Source organism: Sturnus vulgaris, chromosome 2 (genome assembly GCF_052056855.1).
Source record: "Sturnus vulgaris isolate bStuVul1 chromosome 2, bStuVul1.hap1, whole genome shotgun sequence".
Lineage (NCBI taxonomy): Eukaryota > Metazoa > Chordata > Aves > Passeriformes > Sturnidae > Sturnus > Sturnus vulgaris.
Window position 1 is genome coordinate 106328490 of NC_142244.1, and position 22020 is coordinate 106350509.

Genomic DNA, 22020 nt, shown 5'->3' on the forward strand with positions numbered 1-22020 from the left:
TGAAGAATGAATGGAAAAGAATCAAATAATCTGTTTTCTAGAAAACGCTCATATTATTTCCCTAGAAAGCTCCATATAACAGAGTTAATATTAATTTTGAGTCCTCATTCAAGACTTTCCTGCAACAAGAAGTCAAATACTCTGCTTTGTCTACAGTAGTTTTAGCAACAGTGTTGTGTTTTTTGTTTGGTTGTTTTTTTTCTGGTGAATCCTCAATGATAAAACCTGTGTTTTTAGCTTCAGAGACTTCCCTTTCCTGTTAGGGGAGGTGTTTCACAGAATTGGGTATTACATGCCCCTCTTATGCTTTGAATAGATCTATCAACTGTCCATCCAAAGTCTCTTTCTTTCAGACATCTGCCCGCTCTGAAAGATTGTGTTAATCAGTTAAGAAATGTGTTCAGGTTGTCATATGAGTATAGAGAAATCACTGAATTTTATGGTTGACTTGAAAAAAGAATGTTCTGAATTTTCTGATGAAAGTCTTTTAAGAGCACTTAGTGTCCCAGTAAAAGTTATATATAGCAGAATATTCACATTAAATTCCTAAAGTTCCTCTATTTTACTGCTTCAGAAAAAATGTATTTAACCATTAAGTCAAGTGTAGAAGTTGTTTCTAAGAATTTGGATGACAGTAAATATTTAAATGTAGCATTTTATTTTATTTAAAGGAAAAACTTATTGTGAAATCTCAGTAGTGTGAGATACACAGAAATATTTCCATTCAGTTGTATCCTCTTGCTACAGAGCTTGTTATATACACTTAGCTACACAATATTCAGATTTACTGTATGACCTTAATGAAACAGGAGTAAGAGGGAAATCTCTGGCACTGTTTTCATATTTTGCATAATATTGTCATCTTTAATTTAGTTTAATTTTAAAACAATTGCATTATGATCATAATGCTAATGTATTTTTCAGATGGTAATTGTAAAAACATCCTTTTATTAATAATAGCATTTATAAAACTTGAAGAACTGGTGCCTAGGGCTTAACATTTGGCAAATATGTTTGTTACAATTTTTTTAATCTTACTTTGTGTTTCAGATGAACTTGAGAATAGTAGAAGGATGAAGATAGCTGCTATGTAATCTTGTCTTTTAAAGTTGTGAGTTGTCCATCACTGAAGTAACAGATTTTTCTCATAGTTATGTTTCTGTTTTCCCCTTTGATATTTTAGGCATTGACAAAAGATCCCCAGGATTATCCTGACAAAAAAACCTTGCCACATGTGCATGTTGCCATGTGGATAAACTCTCATGGAGGCCGAAAGGTGAAGGCAGGAGACACAGTGTCATATATCATTTGTCAGGTAAAAATGTCCTTCTTTATAGCTAAATACTAGGTATTGTTTTGAGATATGGCAAAGAAAACCAGCTCAGTTCCTGGGAATATATGTTTTAGCATTTCTTTCTGGTGAGGTAGTCTTATATTTTAAAGTTGTCGATTTACTGTACCAAATTTACTTTTATAGAGCATTGTGATCAGCTCAGCAGCTATTTCCATATAGTGACTGGTAAAATCTCCCTGAATTCATTCATGTTTGGAACTAGAATTTACTTTAAAGAAAATGCCTAGTCTTCGTTTTAAGCAGAAGAAAGTTCTGGTGATGAAGAACCTTTCATTCATGGAAAGCTAATTGTTGTTGTTGGTTAAATAGTGTCACTGTTATTTCCAGTTTCAACCTGTGTCTCTTCAATTCATAGTCATTGGATCTGGTGGTACCTCTGGGAAATCTGAGCCACTTTCTGGTTTCAGGTGTTTATCCTATAAATGCTTGTCACTATGTCACAAATATATACAAACATATACTCCACTTTGGTTCTGCTAATTAAAATAAAACAGCATAGGTTGAATTAGATGGACCAAAGGATCTCTTGGGCCAAGCTGATCAGCTTGACAATGTGACTATTTCAGCTCCTTCATTATTTTCAAACTGAAAGATACTGTATTTGACTTAATTGAGAGTTCTTAGCCTGGCATCCCAAAGCTGCCAAGACTTTTGAGAACTGAGCCACGGGTGCGGCTGAGCAGTGGCACAATACAAGAGAAGAATATACTTGTTGAAAGAAGGGAGCTGAAGGAGTTGCATTGTAATTATTTTTGCAAAGCAGCTGGATGAGCTGAATAGTCCTAAATTAATTTTGTTCTGAATACTAAGTTGTCTGAAAGGAGTAGGAGGGACCAATGGCTTGCAGTCTGTCTTTATTAGTGATGGGTTTTCAGTCCATGGTTGCTGACCCTATTGAAACCAGTAGCTCGTCTTAAATGAAAAAATGAAAGTGTCATGTATTAATGCATTAATTCTATTTTGCTGAGAAAAAAAAATCAAAAAAAAGACTGTACTTAGCAAAAAAAACCCCAAAACAATTGTGGTACTTCCCCCCACCCTGCCCCATTCCTAAAGATGTTTAAAGAATCTTGCTAAAATGCTGCTTTAAATTTTGCTCTAAGATTTTTGACATACATTAAAAATGAAATTTCCTAGTGCAGTAGAGGAGTGGGATTATGATTCTACAGATTTAAATGAGTTAGATTTTCCAAGAGTATTGTCCTCTTAGATGTGGTACTTAGTTCCTCCATGTATATTGTTTCCAATTTAGTTATTGCCTTCCTAAATTGAATTATTTTTCACCTTATCTTCCTCTTTCAAGTTGGAAAAGAATGTAATGTATATTTTAACCTCTAAGTGGTGTTTTTCTCTTGGCTTGAGATGTCACCATACATTTATTTCAGTATTTCAGAAAATTCTAGAATTTCCTCTTTCAAATTAACACTGTTACTTATTCATATGCCAATGAGTGATGGTCCATTCTCTGACCATTCATTCTATTAGTTTCTTTATAGAATTAAAGAATATAAATTTCCTAGCAAAACAGATATAGTTTTGATGTCCACGACTTAGAATTTGCTTGTTATGCAAAATGATAATGCTGGTTTAGTACAAAGTGAATCCAAAATGCATGCCCTCTGTGTATTTTTAACTGGGCTGATGGTTACAATGTGTTTTCATTGTGCATTTCAGAATTGACAGATGGGACTGTTTACTCTGTCTACTCGTACTGATTTGCACGTGTAGGCTGCAATAATACAAGCTGGTTTTGCATTCTTGAACTTGCTGGTTGATGCCAGCATCAGCAATGCAGTTTTTTTACTACTGCTGGATTTGTATTGGATGCATAATAAATAAACCAAAAGACTGTGTAACAATTTTGCATTAAAATAATGCATAATATTTGAAGCATAATCCTTTGGATAGACTTTTTTCACACTTTGTTTTGTATGTGTCTCCTTAGGATGGATCAGCTCTCAGTGCCAGCCAGCGAGCATATGCTCCAGAACAGTTAAAAAAGCAAGAAAATCTTAAAATTGATACTCAGTACTACCTGTCACAGCAAATACATCCAGTAGTTGCTAGAATATGTGAGCCCATAGAGGGAATTGATTCTGTTCTTATTGCAACATGGTTAGGTAAGTATTCTAAATTCAGTTTATTTGAAGAGTTACAAGATCCAAAGTGAGGCTTTAATGTATGTTTCTCAACAGAAATGCTAGAAATGCTTCCCCAGATCAATCTTTTTACATTGAACAATAGCTTGTGTTACACAGCCTGTAGAAAGCAGCATGGACTCTAAATGTATTTATGACTTCTGCAGAGTAGTGTTTTTTCAGAAGGTGATCACTAACAGTAATTTAATCTTACAATCCTTTTTCAGAGTTGCAAAAATCTACTTTTCTGAAATGACAGTACTATTGCATGTCTTTCTTAAATGAGTTCTGGGGTATGCATCTGAACTAACATTTCTCCAGAGAGAACTGCTGGCATCTCTGGCATCTTCCTAGGGAAAAAGACAGTTATAATTATAATGAAAGAATACAAATTTTTACTAGGATGTTAGTGAAGATTGCTAGAACTGGCTTAGTGGCTAATAGAAACGTCAAATCTTAGTAACAATTTTAACTGCTTCATGCGAAGGAATTAAGTGGTCCCAAAACCAAGAAGCGCTCTCAAAAAAATTTGACTAATGTTAGTGATCCATGAAATCAACAGTTTTAATTCAAATGAGCAACAGGGAATTGCTCTTTTGTCTAATAATTAGAATTAGAGATTTTTCTGCCCAACTGTGATTGCCTCGTTGTTATCTATTCCCTAGGCTTCTTACCTAAAAAAACTGAAAGGTTGAAAATTTGTTAACAGTTCTATTGTGTCTCTCTTCTTGAAAAAGCTGTGCTCTGTGTGTGTATTCCTTTTAGTGTAGTTTCCTCCCCAAAAATTATTAGACAGACTTGACTGATCTACTTGATAAACAGAAATTTTGTGACTTGTAACTCACATGTAGTTCATTATTTTTCAAACTGTTGCTCAAGGACATGAAAAGGTTTTTAGTTTTGCTGGCTATGAAATTCTTGACAAGACTGCCTTTTCTCTAGGAGTGCTTCTTAGAGTTGCACTGTGTCAGTTTAATAATCTGTTTGTTCTATGCCTGTGTCTACAAGAAGTTCAGACCTGCAGAAATTACTTTGTTCAGAATTTCAGAACACTCAAAGGAAGAGTCATCAGCATTTTGTACTTAGGTAAAGGAGCCAAGATTCAGGATTTGGCCAATTAAAAATTACCTGGTAGCAGGTTGCCTCAGGACCCTTCACCTGTGGAACTGCATCTCTGTAGCTCCCTTAGTAACAGCTGATTATCTTGGAGATTGTACTCAGAATGTGTGTAAGAAAGGTCCTGCCTTGCTGTTTCTCAGGAAGGGGGATGATAGCCATGAAGGATCTTAATCTCCCAAGACAATCCTTGTAACATGCAGCTTTTTCCATCTCCATTTCTGGATTGTTGAGAAGGGGTTGAAGACAGAAATTCTGCTTTTTCTGAGTCAGCAAAGGTCTTTCTTGGAGGCATTTGATGTTGCTATGTGTCCTCAACAGCTCTCGTGCTTTGAGGAGGTGTCAGCCCTGCTCCACACATGCAGGCTGGCCACACAAATCATCCTTTTTATTATGTGGCAAGGCCTTGGTATCCAACTTTCCCTTGATGTCAAAGTCGACTGTGTGGTATGCCTGACTGAAAAGGTCAAGCACTGTTGGTTAGGTTGAAGTGGTTTAAAATAGGTTTAAAATTGGGCTTTATTTAGGTAAAAGACAGGGATGATTTCTGAAGCTGGTTTATTTTATCTGGCAAAGATTATTAGTCTTGTAGAGTTAAGCTCAAATTCAGAGCTCTTATTCACAACAGGTTAGTTTTTTAGAACAGACTGGCTCACTTCAGACACCTAAATTAACTACCCAGATCTTAAGGACTCTGTGCCACTTGATAGCACCTACTGTTTGCAAATGCCTGTGCTGCTTTTTGCACTGTAGTACGTTCCAGATGAAGATTTCTTTTATGGTCTGTAATAGCATCATGCAGCTGAGAGTTTATTAATAGTCCACAATTGTCAGTCTGAAAACCTGTATGTATCTATTACAGTCTTAGATCTGAAGTGTGTTCAGTTTGACCTTGCTTGTACAGTCTAAATTTTATCACCTTCCCTAGCTTTGTTTTCTTGGGAAGGCTTAAATTGAGCTTGAGGGTAAAGTCAGGTCTTTTTCAAGGCTTCTGATCTGTTTAGGTTTTCATATACAGCACTTGATCAGAGTTGTATGTAAGTCATTGCAAGCTGAAGTTACCTTCCAGGTTTTTTTAATGGTACTGTAGGCATAGTCAAGTGGTTTTCTTTCATAGAAATCAAAAATCCTTTGTAAGATATAAAAGAGTACAAGATACTCGAGTCCAGCTTGTTAAAACAAGCAAATGTTGAAACTGTTTACTGATCTGTGATGCTAAGTTGGGCTTTTTTACTTGGTATTTTTATTATGATATACATCCAAATTCCCATTGTTTTTCCCATCTTGTTGCAAATAGGCACATTTTTCTGTTCTGAAGGATATATAAGCATCACATCTATGGACCAAAACCCCGTTGCATTCTCATTGTGTGTCTTCCTCCACTGATCAGATTTATTGTGTTATGTAGAATATGTGTCTGTACAGGGAGAGTGGTTGTAGAAAAAATATCTTGGCTGCATGTTTAACAGAATCTACAATAATGCATATTTATTTATTAGGTGAATGTTTCCTGTCACCCTGCTAGTCTGAGTAGATAAAATTGAACTCTGATAGGGAAGCTTGGCTCGCAAAGTGCTGAAAAGTTATTTGTTCTGCCTGTGCTCAAAGCAAATAATTCTAAATTATTTTAGACACTGAAGAACAGGAGCAAATAATGCAACTTAAAAACTGCAGAGAACCCCTTAACATCATATTTATTCACTATGGAATCAAGTTGAAAGCCACCTTTTGTTTCGGGGTATTGTAGGTCTGTCCAGTGTTTGAGAGATTGAAGTTCATTGTTCCCAAAAACGAGAACCTCATAAGCATACTCCTGCATTCACTCTTTGTCTTGAAGTTTCTGAGGAAATGCAGTGACAAGATGAGGATTATCTGAGTTTGTAAAACTAAATAAAGTGTGCAATCTAATCAGTTATATAATTTAATAAATCTTGGAGACCTTACTTCATCCTTAAGATATCTAGCTTTAAAACTGGAAGAACTCTATGGCACAGCAATTTCCTTACTGTATTTCAAATAAGGGTTTTTTGTTAACACATAAGTACTGCTCCTTGTCTCACAGAAAAGTTACATTTTGTATTTGTGTTGTCAGAAATAAGCAGAAATTATGGAAGCAAAGTTGTATAATCATAGGACTTTTGTAGCTGTTACTACTTAATATTATTTGCTTCAAGTGATGGAAGTTGATGACTGCAGTCGTAGACAGTGTCATGATGTTCTGAAAGAGGTGTGTTCTGCTGCCTTGCAGAGGGATGTGCACACTGGTGCTCTGCAGATCGCTTGCCACTGGGCATTTTTTAGGAAGGCTGTCTGATTTTAGGGAGTCATTACTGGGTCCTGATGAGGCTTGTCATTAGGAGTACTGCTCCCTGCTTTGACATGGTGTCTGTGTGTTACTGCTTCTTGTAAGGAAATCCACTAGCACCAAATATATTGGCTTTTTTATGTCTTTTAAAAGAGTTATTATTAGAGAATCGTTTAGGTATCTTTAGGTGTGTAGCAGCTGCTCAGACAGATGTTCCACACAGAAACCAGGATGGATGCTGTCCTTGTGGCATGCAGAATTTTCCTCAGGTTTTGACTTTTTTGTTGTTTTGTTCACATTGGGAGTGAAGTGAAAGGACAGTGATGAAAATAAAATTAAAGTCATGACGAACCTTCATGACAATGTGATAACCAGCCCTGGAGCCCTGTGAACTTTGCTGTTTGTGGTCTGGCTGGGTGTTCTGAAATGCTCCAGACCTGCTCAGGACCTGAGAACCGTCAAAGCGCGTTGGGTGCTCTGAATGAATAAAGGAAAGAGTGAAAATATGAATGAATAAAAGAAGCAGCGCTAAGATGAATGAATAAAAGCAGCAGTACCGATGTGAATGAATAAGCCAACAGCCCGGCCGGGCGGGCGGGCGGCCCCGGCCCGCGGGCCCCGCTGCAGTGCGCGGCGCCGGCCGCGGGGTGGCAGCACCGGCTGCCGATTCCGGGCCTCCCGCGAGGGGCCCCTGGGGAAAGGTGCGGGGGAACTCCCGGCCCCGGGCACCTGCGGCTGGAATGCGGCCCCCGGGAACGGCCCCCGGAACGGCCCCCGGGAACAGACAGACCCCGTTAGCAGCCCCGGGCTCAGCCCCCGGCCCCCACACGGCTGCCCGGCGGCCGCCGCGCCCCCGTGCCCTCGGGAGTGCGGGGGAAGGAAGCGCACAAGCCATCGCAGAAATGTTGTTGTTAAAATACTGCCTTTGGTAAAAGTCTCTGACCGTGTTTTCAGGTTCTTGAGTGAACCGCTTTGCTTGCCTGTTAGTGAAGGTTTTAATAATTCTATTAAATAATTCAGGAACAAGCCCCCGAACTTAGTTGTGTTAATTAGTTTGGTCACACGGCTTTCATCAGCACGTTTGTAATGTTGCAGTGCTCTGTCCTGCATCCAGCCTTGTCGTTTGGTGAGGGGATAAAGCTTACCTGCAGTGCAGGTAATTTAATGATAGCCCTGAAGAGTTTTTCCTGTCAGAGAAATTCAAAGTCCCTTTGATTTTTATTTTTTCTTGAGGTGATGAGGGGTAAAAAAAAAAAAAAAAAAAGACAAAAAAAAAAGTTTAAAGTTCACTGATTAGTCTCATCTTATTAATTTAAAAATCACCAAAACCAGATATTATTTTTTTTCCACCAACCAATTGATAGCCCCTGTTTTGTGTACCACGTGAAATAATGTGACCAATTTGACCTGGGCTGAGAGGATACCCGTTAGGGTGCTGAAATGGATTAACTGAACCAACTAACTATTCCTGAAAGGAGATAATAGATAAAATAGTTCCCAATCCCACTAGATAATTAAGGTAGGCATGTTCTTTAAAAGCCTGATTTGTAGTCCTTTTTATTTCACTGTGGCTGTTTGCACACCAAAACTTATATGTATGCTTGCTTCAGTGCAATATTTTTTTTTGTTGTTTCTTTCAGCCAAAACAGCTAAGAAAGTTCAGAGATAGGTGTGATTTAAATTATCACAATGATTTTTTTCCGTTAAATTAATATTAAATGACCGATATTTACTGTCACTGTTTTTGACTCAATGTTGGAAAATTGTAGTTGTCTGAAGGTCAGAATTTGTCTCCTTTATCTTTTAGTGAGCTACTTTCCTCCATATTTGCCATTTTGGAAACAACCAAAGATTTCTAGCTGAACTGTAATGTGTATCTGTATCAGAAAGTTGGAATGATTTTTTTTTCATTCCACTTCGGAACTCAGAGTAAACTGAGAATTTTTGTTTTCACCATTACTTAGATCCAACCTATTGCATGCTTGATATTTTGCAAAATCTGACTACTGAACTCCAGTTTCCTTTCTAAACCTTTTATCTACTATGTGTCTGCTGCAGATACATTGCCAACCCTTTTATTAAAAAAAAAAAAACAAAGAAAAAAAAAAAAAAACAGAAAGAAAGCCTCCTACAGTCTTTTTGGGGGATACCATGTGTATTAAAGTGTAAAATATGCTATTAGAGGGTATTTTGCTTTGTATGCATTTTCTTTAAATAAATAGTGGAGAACTGTATTAAAAGTTTAGAAACCTTCTGGAGGTGAATTGTTACTTATGCATTGACATTTTTTCTTTTGACAAAATTGGGAAGATGAATAAATTTTAGTGAAACCTATATTCTATCAAGAACCAAATAAACTTATTTGCCAATAGATTCTTTTCCTTGTGCTTGAATTTAAGACTGCAACATAAAAATTCAGAATAGTGGTATTAAAGTCAGACATATCAAATCTTTTATGTAAGGACAATCTATAGCTGCCTGTATAACACAGCTGTTTTATAAATGCAATAATATTTATGTAGTTTAACTGAATATTGTTCCTAACCATTGTCTTCAAGTGTCACGGTACAGTTATCATAAGATGAAGCTTCACTTTCTATTTGTAATCTTTGTTACATTTCTTATAGGAATTATTACATTTTTACTGATTTTTTTTAATAGGATATGCTTTAATACATGGTAATCTGTTATTTGGTTTAATGTCTTTACAAATATTTTTTAAAGTGCTTCTCTGATCTTTTTGTTTTACTACTAAAATGAGCCATAGTTTTCTGAAGGTTTTCTCCTATGTGCTCATTTGATTAAGTTTTTTTTTCCCAACATGTGTTTTTTCCTAAAGTTAACAAAAAACCCCCTGTAAATGAGATGCATGGACTTTTAAAATGTTGCACATGACAAAGGATGACAAAACTTGAGGATTTTTATTAAGTTTACTTTGGCAGTCCTATTCCTAGAACAGTGAACTTCGTGCTTGCTTGCTTATTTACTTATTTGTGGTTGAATCAGTATTTCTGGGATCTCTTTTGTGTATTTATTTGTTTAAAATCTTGAGTTCTGGCAATCAAAAATAAAGCACTTTGTCTCCAGCGCTGCGGTTTTAAATGCTGCTGCTGAATTTTAACCACTGCATTAGATTGAAACCTCCATGCTGTTAACCACTGAGCCAAAATGAAATCGACCACTGCATTGAAATCAGAGTTGGCAGTTGTGTACGGACTTGAAGGAGTTGGTAATAGCAGTGCACCCGCGTTTCTTTAATGGGGTTTTTATTCTCTGCTTTTGGTTTTAATGGTGCCATTTTGATTTAAAGACTGTTTCTTAATAACGATGCACATTTTTATTGAAATATTTTCAATGTAACTTAAGGAGAAAATAACAATAAAGCTATCCGTTAGGAGTGGTTTCCTCAGAAACAAAATGTTTTCTTGCATACTCCCATGATAATGCAGTGTGCTTGTTTTATTTATAAAGCAATCTTGTGTAAGAAGATAAGTAAGATGATTTCTTCATGTCTCGTGAACCTTTATTCATGGTTAAAAATTGTAGAATGTATTTATGTTTTATAGAGGAAGTTTTGCTAAGGAGAGATTTTTCAGCTTCTGAATTTACATTTTGTAACTTTCTTTTGAATCTGCTTCACCAAGCATATGAAAAATAAGCCTGCTTGCATGGTTGACCTCTTAGTCTTTTGAAATTTTTGTTTCTTATTAATAGGACTGGATCCCTCCCAATTCAGAGTCCATCACCATTACCATAAAGATGAGAATGATGCCTTGGTTGGTGGCCCAGCTCAGCTCACTGATGAGGAGAAATATAGGGATTGTGAAAGATTCAAGTTTTGCTGCCTCAAATGTGGAACAGAAAATATTTATGACAATGTCTTTGATGGTTCGGTTAGTTGGTTTTTTTGTTTGTTTCGTTTCTGTTCATTGGTGAGAGAGAAAAATGCTTGTAGAGAGAACAGCTTTTCAGATAGGATTCATGTGATGTAGAAGATACCATATTGTTTAAGTCCTGCTATTTATAGCTTTGGAGCAGATAATTGCTGATAGGATAGTTCTGAAATATTTTTCCCATTTTTGCATTTCAGCTGCGTTGTCTTGCAGAACATGTGAGATTATCTGGCTTCATTAATCTGTTTGCCCACAGTCGTGAATGATTGTTGCTGCTACTTTTTAAAGGAATCCTTATCTTAACACCTTAGTAACTTCCAGTTCTCTATTTAATAAAATCTTTGTAAGGCAATGGCAGTTTCTTATCCTAAATCATATTAATTGGAACAAAGTGCTTTTTAAACTTGTGTTTATCTTGCTATATCCCACCTCCCTTCTTGACAGTAAGGTTTTTCTGTGTTATCTTTCCTTCTGTCTCTGTGAATTGAATAAAAAGTCACGGGGGTACATTCTTGTTGAGAAGTTCTGCCAAAAACGTATCTCTGACCTTGTATCACAACTTGAAGTAGGGCCAAGTATTTAACTCTACAGCATGTTATGTATGTATTAGTCATCGGCAAATTAGCGAGCTTCAGAGCAGTGAGAACCTTGAAACTGAAAGCAAATAAATCTTTTATCTAAATTAAAAGTAATTATTTTAAGTTAATTTGGACAAACAGCAGATGTTTTGCATTTTTTGAATCAAAATAAAGCGGTCTTTGGAAGCATGTAAGAGGGAAAGACATACAAATCGAGTGATACTTTGTGCATCCTTGACTTTTGTTCATTGCAGCTGTAAATAAGACAGTTAATTGCATGTAGACTTGACAAGTTGCAGATGGGCTAACTGGAGAGGAGTGGATGTTAAACTCCTTAAAAAACATATATCCCCACCACCAAACAACAGAAGAAATCCTGAAACCAAGCCAAAAGTCCCCTCTATTTCACCTGGAATTAATAAGTGTTGTGAGTGGGAGTTTAGCCAAGATGGCTCACAACAGCTAAGTCTTACCTTGAAAGAAAGTTTTCTAAAAGCTCTATGACTTTCCAGCCTACCATACTGGAGTTATATTAGTGAGAATTCCACAAACTTAATTTTAGCTGTTCACACAACACTTCCAGGTCCTGAAATTTTAATATCAGGTGTTCAGAAGGTTTTGAAAATAAGGGAATGAGATGGTGCAAAAGTGTAAGAGCTGTTCTTTGAACTTGGAGAAGATAAAAGATGATAATGTGATTTTTCTTTAATGCGGTATGTCTTGACAGCCCTATTGGTAATTTCATATTTAGTATCTGTAAGGTTGATTTCAAAGTTCTGATCAGTGGGCTGAGGCTGAAGTTTGTCTCTGATAAAGCAGTGAACCTGGGATTTTTGGGGTAAAGATGGGGGAGCATGATTTGTGCACAGACCTTTTTTTTTTTTTTTTTACTCAGCATCTCTTTATGAATTATTAACTTAGTGTTCTGTTCTCTAAAAGGGCTTTCCTTAAGAACAGAATTAAAATATCTCTGCCCTGGAGTTTTCCCATATGGGTGTGGCCAACCATGATGGGAAGAAAGAAGGCCCAGATATTATGGACCCTTCAAGACCATTGCTTTTAAAAATATATGTATTATGTCTAAACTCATGTGGTAACTTCTGCTTCCATCATCTGTCATAATGATGCTGATTTTACACTTCTGTTTTCAGGGGCGATTTATTGAACCCAGCTTGCAAAGGTGCAGCAAGACAGACTGTGAAGAGCCTCCTTTCAGCTATGTGGTTCAAATGGACAACAAGTTACTCTTGGATATTAGACGCTACCTTAGAAAGTACTACAGTGTAAGTATGCAGAAAATTCTCTGCCATGTGAAATAAGTTTTTGAAGTAGTGCTGCGTTTTTAGTGACTGTCATGTTACTTTTTTTTTTTTTGTATAGTGTAAGGTAGTAGCAGGCAGCATCAACCCCCAGCTTTCTGAAAATAAAACAAATCAGTGAATTAAAAAATTAATTTAGAATGTTTGTTTTCTTAGTTCAGCCTCAAGATGGTTAGATATATTTACATTTTTGTAACTCTGTGTGTCAGCATTATTACAGATGCAGTAGCTCTCTGTTTTCCAGACTTTTAGCCAGAGTGCATTATCTCAATTTTAGGAAAATCTGTGAAGCCTATCAAATATGTAGATATCAGTTTCTCATGTAATTGAAATGATTCTCTTTCTTCAACTCAAATTGGCTATATATATTGGCTTATATTGTGAAAAGGAAACCCAAATATAGCTCTGTAAAAATTCTTTGAAGGACTGTATGAAGGGAAATACTATGAATCTTAATAATGATTGGGAAGGGAAAAAAGGAGGAGAAAGATGGGTAGTTAATTAATTGATGTAATTTTCTTTTTTTTGAGGGGTAGTGCAAGAAATCCAAAGTGCTGGTGGTAGTGGTTGGCTTTGTATGATATTGTAGGTAAAAATTTAAAATTCCTATCTTCTTCTTACAGTCCAACATTAGGACAAAACCCACCATGCTTTTTAACTTATATCAATATGTTTTGGATTTCTAATATGCTAGAAGCATCATATTTTGTGACTTGGCACCTAGCTATTTTGGTCAAATTTTCATGGAGCGTCTCATGCTATTGCCTGCCTGCTTGTTTTGATTGTCCAGCATTGCCTGCTTACACAGCTGCAGGATGGACATCAATTTTGAAGACATTAATAATCTTTGTGTGCTCATAATTTTTGATACACCCAAAAAAGTAAGTTGGTTTTGAAAATTTGGCCTGTGCCAAATTTGAACAATGTACCTAATTTGTTGTGTGTTTTCTTAAGTATTACAGAATTCTTTTGCAAACAGCAGCTACAATACTAAGAATTATTATTGTGGTTTAATACTAAGCGTATTAAAGTGTACATTTTGTGTTATCTTTCTTCTGTACTCGTTCTTACTGCAGTTATAGGTAAATGTTTTCTAAACTCTCTTCTTAAAGCATAATGATTTCTGGAGCTAAAAATACTTCTTTTGAAGGTCTTTGCATCAAAAGGAGCACAAAACTTTCTAAGGCTATTTAAATTGGTAGAGATAGATTGCTCCTTTCCATTGAAGTTAAAGGTGACTTGGACAGGTGAAGTCACCAAAATGTGAGATCTCATGTTATTTTATTGCAAAGTCCAACTATCTCCCAAATCATTATTTTATTAAAGTGTTACTACGTAATGGGTCTAAGTAATATATTTACACCGACTCATAATGATAATAGACAGTGCCACGTGCTAAGTAATGTCAGGCATATAAAGTATTTGAAAACACGTGCAGAAGATATGCAGTAGTAAACTTCTGTGAAGAATGGTGCCTTTAAGGGCAGGAGAAATTCTTACTGCTGATAAGAATAAAAAGTGATGTAATGTTTTATGCTGTTCTGTTTTTATTTTGGTTAGTTGTTTTGTCTTCTTTTAAGACCAAGCTACGAACCAAACTGTAGTGTTTGAATATCGAACATTGTAATTTGCTCTACATAAATCTATTAAGTATCTTACTACATGGTATGTTGGATAATTAAGATAATTAAAAAGAAAATTATTTGTCCGTGTAAGTAAAAGCTTCAGGGTTTTTTAGTGGTAAAATTTACTTTTAAACCATGTAATTGCAATAGGGTTTAAAACTATTTTTGACTGTGGAATACATTCAGACTCTGGAAATGTGAGATTAATTTCCAGATTGCACATTAAGTTTCTTTTTACAAAAGGGCTATTCATAGAGTTGGGGAAGTAAACTTTTTGTCTTGTTAGCTCCTGGAAAATCATATGCTGAGACTTTTAGTTTATTCCTTTCATCCAGTACTTGTAGTGACTGTATAACAGCTGGAGTTGAAATTCATCAAATGGGTGTTTGCACTAATATATATAATCCTATAAGCTATACAGACACACCCAGAAGTATTATGGCAAAGACCTGTCTGAACAAAACATTTAATGGAACTTTCAGCCTCTTATTAAACAATCTTCCATTGTAGTAATTGCATCTAAAAGGCACAGGAATACCAATTTGTAAGGGTCAAATATATTGTCACTCCATTAAAAAAATTTAGATATTATTTTGTTTATATATTCGTCAAATGGCACACAATACAAAAACATAAAATGTGAAAATGTGTTTTTTAACCTGTAAATAATGAGCTGCCTTTTATGAAGACAGCCCTATCAAGAGCCTTTCAGCCTGATCCACATCTCACTGAGATGAATAAGTGTACATTTTTTTCAGTGAGCTTTGAATCACATTCTTTTTTAAGTGTATAAGTGTTCAAGATGTTGCTTGGTTTTTTTCTTTCGTCTAGTGAAATGCTTTTATATGTGGCAGTATAAATTTAGGGCAGGGAGAAGCGCCATAAAATCTAAAAGTAGAAAATCTACTTGCCCTTTTTGGCACATGAAACTGTGTTAAATAAATAAATACAATGATGATATAATACATTCCTTTAAAAAGATGCAAATCTAAGTGCGTAAATAGAATTTTGTGAGCCTGCTACAATCCCATTGTTTTTGTAAATTACTTGTCTTTATATGAAAATACCTGCTTCTGCAATCTTTTTTTGCCATTAATCATTGAAACGTTTTATATTTGACTCCCAAAACATATCTACCATTGCTCCAGTATTTACAGATTTCTTAATGGTATTAACAATATCAATTTTGATAATCTTTCTCTTAAATGTAAATATATTTTAAAATGACATGAAAAGATTTTATTTCTTCTCAGAAATGCATTTATTCTATGAGAGATTGATCCTGTTGTGTGCTTTTTTTTTTTTTAATTCTGCTTCAGAAGAGCAAATAGATGAAAAGAGAGAGAAACGCTAGCTAATCTAAATTGGGAAATGAAGAGGGCTTTTTTAAGCATGAAAATTTCATCATCTTGTCAGCTGGCAGAATGCCTGCTGTGTGGATTCACAAAGGCTAAGAATTACACTTTCATGAAATTTTCCTCACTAACTGCCCTGGTTAATTTGAAAGATAACCCACTGTTCTAATTCATTCCTCAATTGGGCGGTGCAGGTTTTATCTTTGATCTGACAAAGCATTTGTGTTAATCGTTTTGGCCCTCTACTAGACACTCTTGGGATTGTGCTTTTACAATAAATGTGTCTGTGATAGCTCTTTAGTCTATTATACTTACAATAGATCCATAGAACTGGTAATTAATTCTGTACTGCTTTGGAAATGGGGAAGAATAGGTGTAGCTCTGTCAAGTGCTGCTGGGAAGTTTGTTTAGCTAGTTCATTTTTGAAGTGTTACCCTCAGCCATCAATGAAACATCCATGCTAGGGGAATGGGTAAAAGCTGAAATATGCAAGCATAAATGGAAAAAACTGACCAACTTTCTGCTTACGCAGAAAATTTCATATACAATAAGTGGCTCTCATTATTACGCTGGAACCTGTTTTGTGTTTCCCATTGGGATATTCAAATGCTTATTTTTGAACACTTAGTAAACAAATGCCAACTCTTAGATCCCCTTTTAAAAAGCCCTGTAAAAGTCAATATTCATGACAATAAAATGAATCCCATATCTTAGCCAGCTGTTGAGGTGTTAGTTTTGCTAATGGCAAATAATTGAATAAAAGCCCCCAATATCTTACATATGCCATTTGAGAGTAGTAAAATTCATAAAGAACTGGGTTGGACTTAGAAGCTGGTGTCCCTGAAGCAGCAGGTTTTAATTTTTTTGTTTGTTTGTTTTTTAATACATGTATACACCTGTAGTATTGTTAGTAGTATCTTTATAGGCTAAAATCTGCTTTTATATAGATGTTCTTTCTATGCTGTCTGATTAATAGTGTGTGGCACCTGCAGAACTCTGTATGGTTTTAAAAACACATAAAATGATGTGAACTTTAAAAGAGTTTTTAAAAAATACTGAAAAAATCTTGGTCCAACCGGTATTGCACTGTTTTTGTTTCAGTCTTTTTCTACTGGACCACTGTAACCCACCGGCAGAAGAGAGTTTGAAGGCTATTGAACACTGCTAAATAACTTTATACTGTTCAGCTGTGAAAATTCAGTGTTCAATAGCCCTCAAAATTTCTCATTTCTTACCTGTGGTGGGGTGGTCTACTGCTTGCACATTAGGTCGCAATATAAAAGCATCTTCAAGATCTTTGAATTACTTTTTATATATATATTGGTGTTCTCACTCTTGTGTATATGTTCAAGGGATTTACATCAGTATTTTGTGCACTTAAAAAGGTAAAATATTTATAAATAAGACAATATTATAAGAGGCCTTAGCATTCACACAGGTTTTGGGATTGCGTGGCATATTTGCTTAAGAGAGGAAAGATGACAGGGCTCGTTCTGAACCCGAAATTTCCCACACCTCAGTGAAGTGTATTGCCAAGAACCCACAGGTGTACACCACATGAACAGGTGAAAATATGATTGTAGATGATGGTGATGACTTCTGTAATCATGTTCTCACAAGAGTCATGCATTGAAAGTGTATTTGTTTGGTGGGTGGGTAGGGGTAAGAAATCTCTTCGGTGTGAGGGAAAGGTGTCTCGTAGTGGTAATAGTACAATATTTTATTTATTGCTGTGCCAATAGTACTAGAATTATACGGGCATGTGATGAAGAATAGTTAGGGCCAGAATTGTGACACCAGCTGATGTAGTAGGCAGAATCAGATAGCTAGACTCTACCTTCAGATTAACTCCAGTGATTATTTTCAGTCCTTTCTGTATGTATGGAAATAGGTTTCTGAGTCTTCCAAGTTTGAACTTGTATCACTGTCATTTTGGTTTATACATACTGAAACAGAGATGTTTCTTTTTAGTACTGAAAGCTTCCAAGTCAAGGCAGAATTGAGAGCAATTGGAATGAAAGATAAAATATTAATGTGATTCCTTTCACAGTTTACTGGGAACCTTAGGGGGTTCCCTCAGAAGGGAAGGGAGTTTCCTCTCTGAGAAGGGAAGTTTCCACCAGATTATCAGAAGTTTCCTCCTCCCCTCCACGGTGATCCTCTCCTTGACTGAGGATGACAAATGAGTTTTGTTTGGAATTAAATTTTGGTTAACCAGGAGGAAGTTAGAAATATCTTGATTACTGAACAGGGCAGTCAGTATTCTACCATATGAAAGTGTAATACCTCTGTTATAATTAATGTTTATTGAATAATAAAAGGTAACCCTTTTGGTCATGGTGTGTAGTGCATTTTGGGGATGAGTAAGCAGTTGTTTGTCACAGCACTCATCGAGTCCATTAACTGGAATTGATTCGCTATTACTGCGACTTCTCCATGATCTGCCCTGTAAAGGAATTGTTTGGTTCAGACTTCCAGCATCAATACGATTTTTAGTGAAGTGTTTCAAAGTAATGATCGATAGGTCTTTACAAAGGCTTTAACTCTCCTCATTGGATTTTACCAGCCATGACGGACATGCATCCCATCTCACTGGTGATTGAGAGACTGAATATGACTCTATGCACTCCAAATTTTAGCCACTGAGAATGAGCAAAGAAGCAGAATCTGTGTTTAGTCCCCAGTCTGGTACCTTGCCAGAGAAGGCTTAATGACACTAGATAGCTCTGTCAGCTCTTTGTAGAAAAGGCTCCCCAGGCCGGCCACTGCATGGATCAGATTCTAAGAAATGTGGATTGCTTCAATAGAGTAAAACTAACTTTGTAATTTCCTCTGTAGGAAGAATGCAGGAATGTAAGGACTTATTATCACAATAATTTGTCTGCTTAGGCTTATAAATGGCAGTATTGTGAACACTGTGTTACAGGAAGTGTGCCCGGAGGTAAATATGGTTGTGGTTATGATTGCCACCAAGTGTGTAATGTTTACCTAGGTGATTGAATCACTCATCTAATAACAAGATGTTACTGTCTTCAGAGGATTACAGAAAGCACACTCTTTGAAGGTACTCTGTTGGAACTGATCTGTTGCCCTGGTCAAAGCAATGATGATTTCAGCAACACTTGGAGAGCAGGTTTGTGCTGCAGTTAGAGGGATGCAGTTGTTGCTCAGTGTATCTGGTCTGGCTTTAAATGGACTACAAAGTGTGTAGCTTTGGTGTATCAGTAGCAGCATTTGTTATGACATTCTGTAGCCAAGAATTTAAAATCTTGGGCAGATCTGTGCATCTTGTGGAGAGGTCTGCCACAATGGCATTACTGGTGGTGCTTGAGAGAGAGTGAGCAATTGTGTACTCCTTTGGATAACTTGGATTGACAGAAGTGCTACAGATACTATATAGATTTGGAGGATTTGCTGCTTTTAAGTCTGTTTTAATAGCAAATAATGAATCACAAGAGGGTTTATAAAAAATAACTGGTCTTGAACAGATTGTTGTTCATCTTTCTTCTTTTTACAGGAGTTTTAGAGAGGCATTTTAAATTATTTTAGGTTTTTATGTTCAATTTAAACTTTGATGGAAAATTATCCCACTAGTCTATAATTAGAGACATTGCAAGGAGGAAAAGTCCAGGTAATCTAAATAAGGAATAAAGTAAGTCTTAAAACCACTCATGGAATTCTGATGTAGTTAGTGCCTTATACTGTAGTAACTTGGATCAACCAGTTACTGAAATACCAAACCAGGTTGAGTTGGTATTAATCTACAGAACTTCTAATAGACACAGCTTGCCAGGAGATGACACAAGTGCACAAGTTCTGTTTGGCTGGAATGCTTGATGCTGTTGATGTGTGTGTAACCAGGAATTCTTACAGTGCCCAAGCACCTTGCATCCATCAGGACAACCAGAGTGAAAATCTGGTTTTCTCTGGACATTGTTCCTTCAGTAAGAATAAGTTTGCTTGATGTGAATGACCTAAAAAGTGATGTGCTTATCAGAAATGATTTGTTAGAAGTCACTATTGATATGGAGATCCATGGTCCCATGCTGATTTTAGAAAGTGAAAACTACTTGCTTTACGCCCTTTTAAGAAAACCCAAAACCTAAAGTGGCACCATCTGTGGTAATTCAGAATTGAATGGGCATATAAAAGGAAAAAAATATGGATTGTTTTCTAATAACTGGAGTAAATCTATGTTACTTGTGCTAAAATTTCTCAGTCTTTATCATTATTTTTTCCTTCAGCTTCAAATGTAAGCTTAAAATAAATTTTACGGTTTTTGGGAAACTAAAATGTTTTTCATTCAGTCGCTTTCTTTTTGTAAACAGTTTTGTTTGATGCTGTCTTTCATAGTCCACATTCCTAAAGATAATTGAATAAGAAAATCATGGGGTTGGGAGGCAATGGAGGGGCATACATGAAGAATTTAATCTATATTTGCCCTAAAATGCTTTTGCTTTTGGCATATTGGGAATGGCTTTTGCAGGTGTTTATTTTTCTCCTACTCTTAGATGTTAAAAGAATTATTTCCAATTTTTCTGGTTTCAAGCAGTTACCACTGCCAAAAATAATTACAGCAATGTTCAGTCACTCTTCTATTTCTTGATAAAACACTCTTAGGAAAATTAAATAAGGTATTCCTCAACAGAAGTTATTTCAGCATTCAAAATCTCGTCATAAGGATGCTTTGTAGTTAGAAGATAATTTAAAAGACTTTCATTCAACTTCATCTAAGCAGCTGTTTAGTTCACATTGATGTTTAATATTTGGTGTAGTGAGGGAAAAATGGGTGCATACGTCAGTTCTTGAAAACTGAACTCATCAAGTGGGGAGTACTTCAGACCTTTCAGCTTGGTTCCTAGAATTAAGTTTATATATATGAAAAAACCTCTGAGCAATGAGTCTGGGCAGCACCATTTAGCTAAACTCTTCTGCCTTTGTGTGCTCATTTATGTGCTATGGGAGAGGGAACATGACCCTTGAGCTGGGTGAGACTTCTGGGGAGTTATTCATTTTTCATTTATGGTGGCCAAGAGAAGCAGTACCATCTATAATGCAACAAATTTTCTATAAGATATCCTGTATCCTAGGAAACGCAATGGTCAATTTTAGCAGCCTATCCTGTGTTGACATTTGTTCCTCTTCCTGACTGGTGAAACCTGTAGTTCTACAGGTTTGTTTGAAATGCATGGTTTTAAGTGCCAGTGAAGTTTTGGATCATCTGAGATTAAAAAGAGATGTTACTTTTAACATCTTTTTACTCTTAATTGAGACTGTTCCCATCAGCAGGAAGAAATGGCAAATACTGTTACATTAGACATGGCTTCATAGAAGGGTTTTGGATTTGCCTCAATGTCTTGTTCAGAAGTCAAGTCAAGCTGCATACAGGGTCTGATTTCTGCAGAGTACCAGTGTTTCCTGCAGTGGATGTGTGCAAGTGGATTATTTCTTTTAATTCCCAGGCATTAAGCAAATAACTGCTTTGTATGCCTGCTTTGGGAGATAGTGTGATTTGAATGCAGAACCTCATTCCAGTGTGTGTAGTCAGATAGTAAAACTGTGCTTCAAAACAGTTGTTGGCCCACATGTAGCATGTGTTGTGTTGGTCTCTGTGAAGAATCCTGGACTTTCATCATTTAGGTTGGCTACATTGGTCTTCAGATTACATTTCATCATATGACATCTACTGATGGGCTTTACTTCTACATTTTACTGATCATTGGTTAGATCTATTACTATACTCAGTCAAACATGGGGGGTTTTGTGCTGTTTGTTTTATAAATTCAGCCTAGTGAAGGGGCAGCTCTGCCTGTGCTTTAGTCCTGTGCATTCTGTGATGGCACACTGTTTTAAAGGCCTTTTTGTTGCCACAGATGAACCTCCTCTCTCTATTTCCATGCATGCTTAAGATTATTTTGTCTTCAGTCTGCCTTCAGCTTCAGCATCCTATAGCACAAGACAAAAAAAAAAAGGGATCTGTAGTCCTGCTAAAACTCTTAGGGCAACTTAATGACAGTCTTGTTCACTTTGCTCTGTATGAAGAGTTTCAGCTATCCAGTCATCTCCAGTTGAGGAGAGTGTGTTGGGCTTTGAATCCATAAATGTATGAGAGAAATGTTCCTGAAGTCTTCTAAAGGTGTGCCAGATTTCTACATGAAAATTAAGACTGCAGAATTTGACAAGTAGATGTTTTCCTTTTTTCCTGAACAAAGCCATTGTAAAAGTCTTTTAGCCTTTTAGCTTAGCTTTGTAAGCTGCAAGAGACTATCCATGACTATCAGTAAAGGTCTCCAGATAAGAATGTTTATGCAGTGGCTGAATTAATTCGATCTAAAAA

General features: G+C 36.2%; 1 protein-coding gene across 2 annotated transcripts in view; it reads left to right on the top strand.

Annotated features, from left to right (window-relative positions):
• Window positions 1-22020, top strand: part of POLA1 (DNA polymerase alpha 1, catalytic subunit) — a 184013-nt gene that overhangs the window by 72488 nt on the left and 89505 nt on the right. For both annotated transcript variants that reach the window (XM_014879714.2, XM_014879716.2), the window contains exons 31-34: window positions 1184-1315; window positions 3300-3474; window positions 10628-10806; window positions 12536-12667. In XM_014879714.2, coding sequence (XP_014735200.2) covers window positions 1184-1315; window positions 3300-3474; window positions 10628-10806; window positions 12536-12667 — 618 coding nt within the window. The remainder of the gene's footprint in view (window positions 1-1183; window positions 1316-3299; window positions 3475-10627; window positions 10807-12535; window positions 12668-22020) is intronic.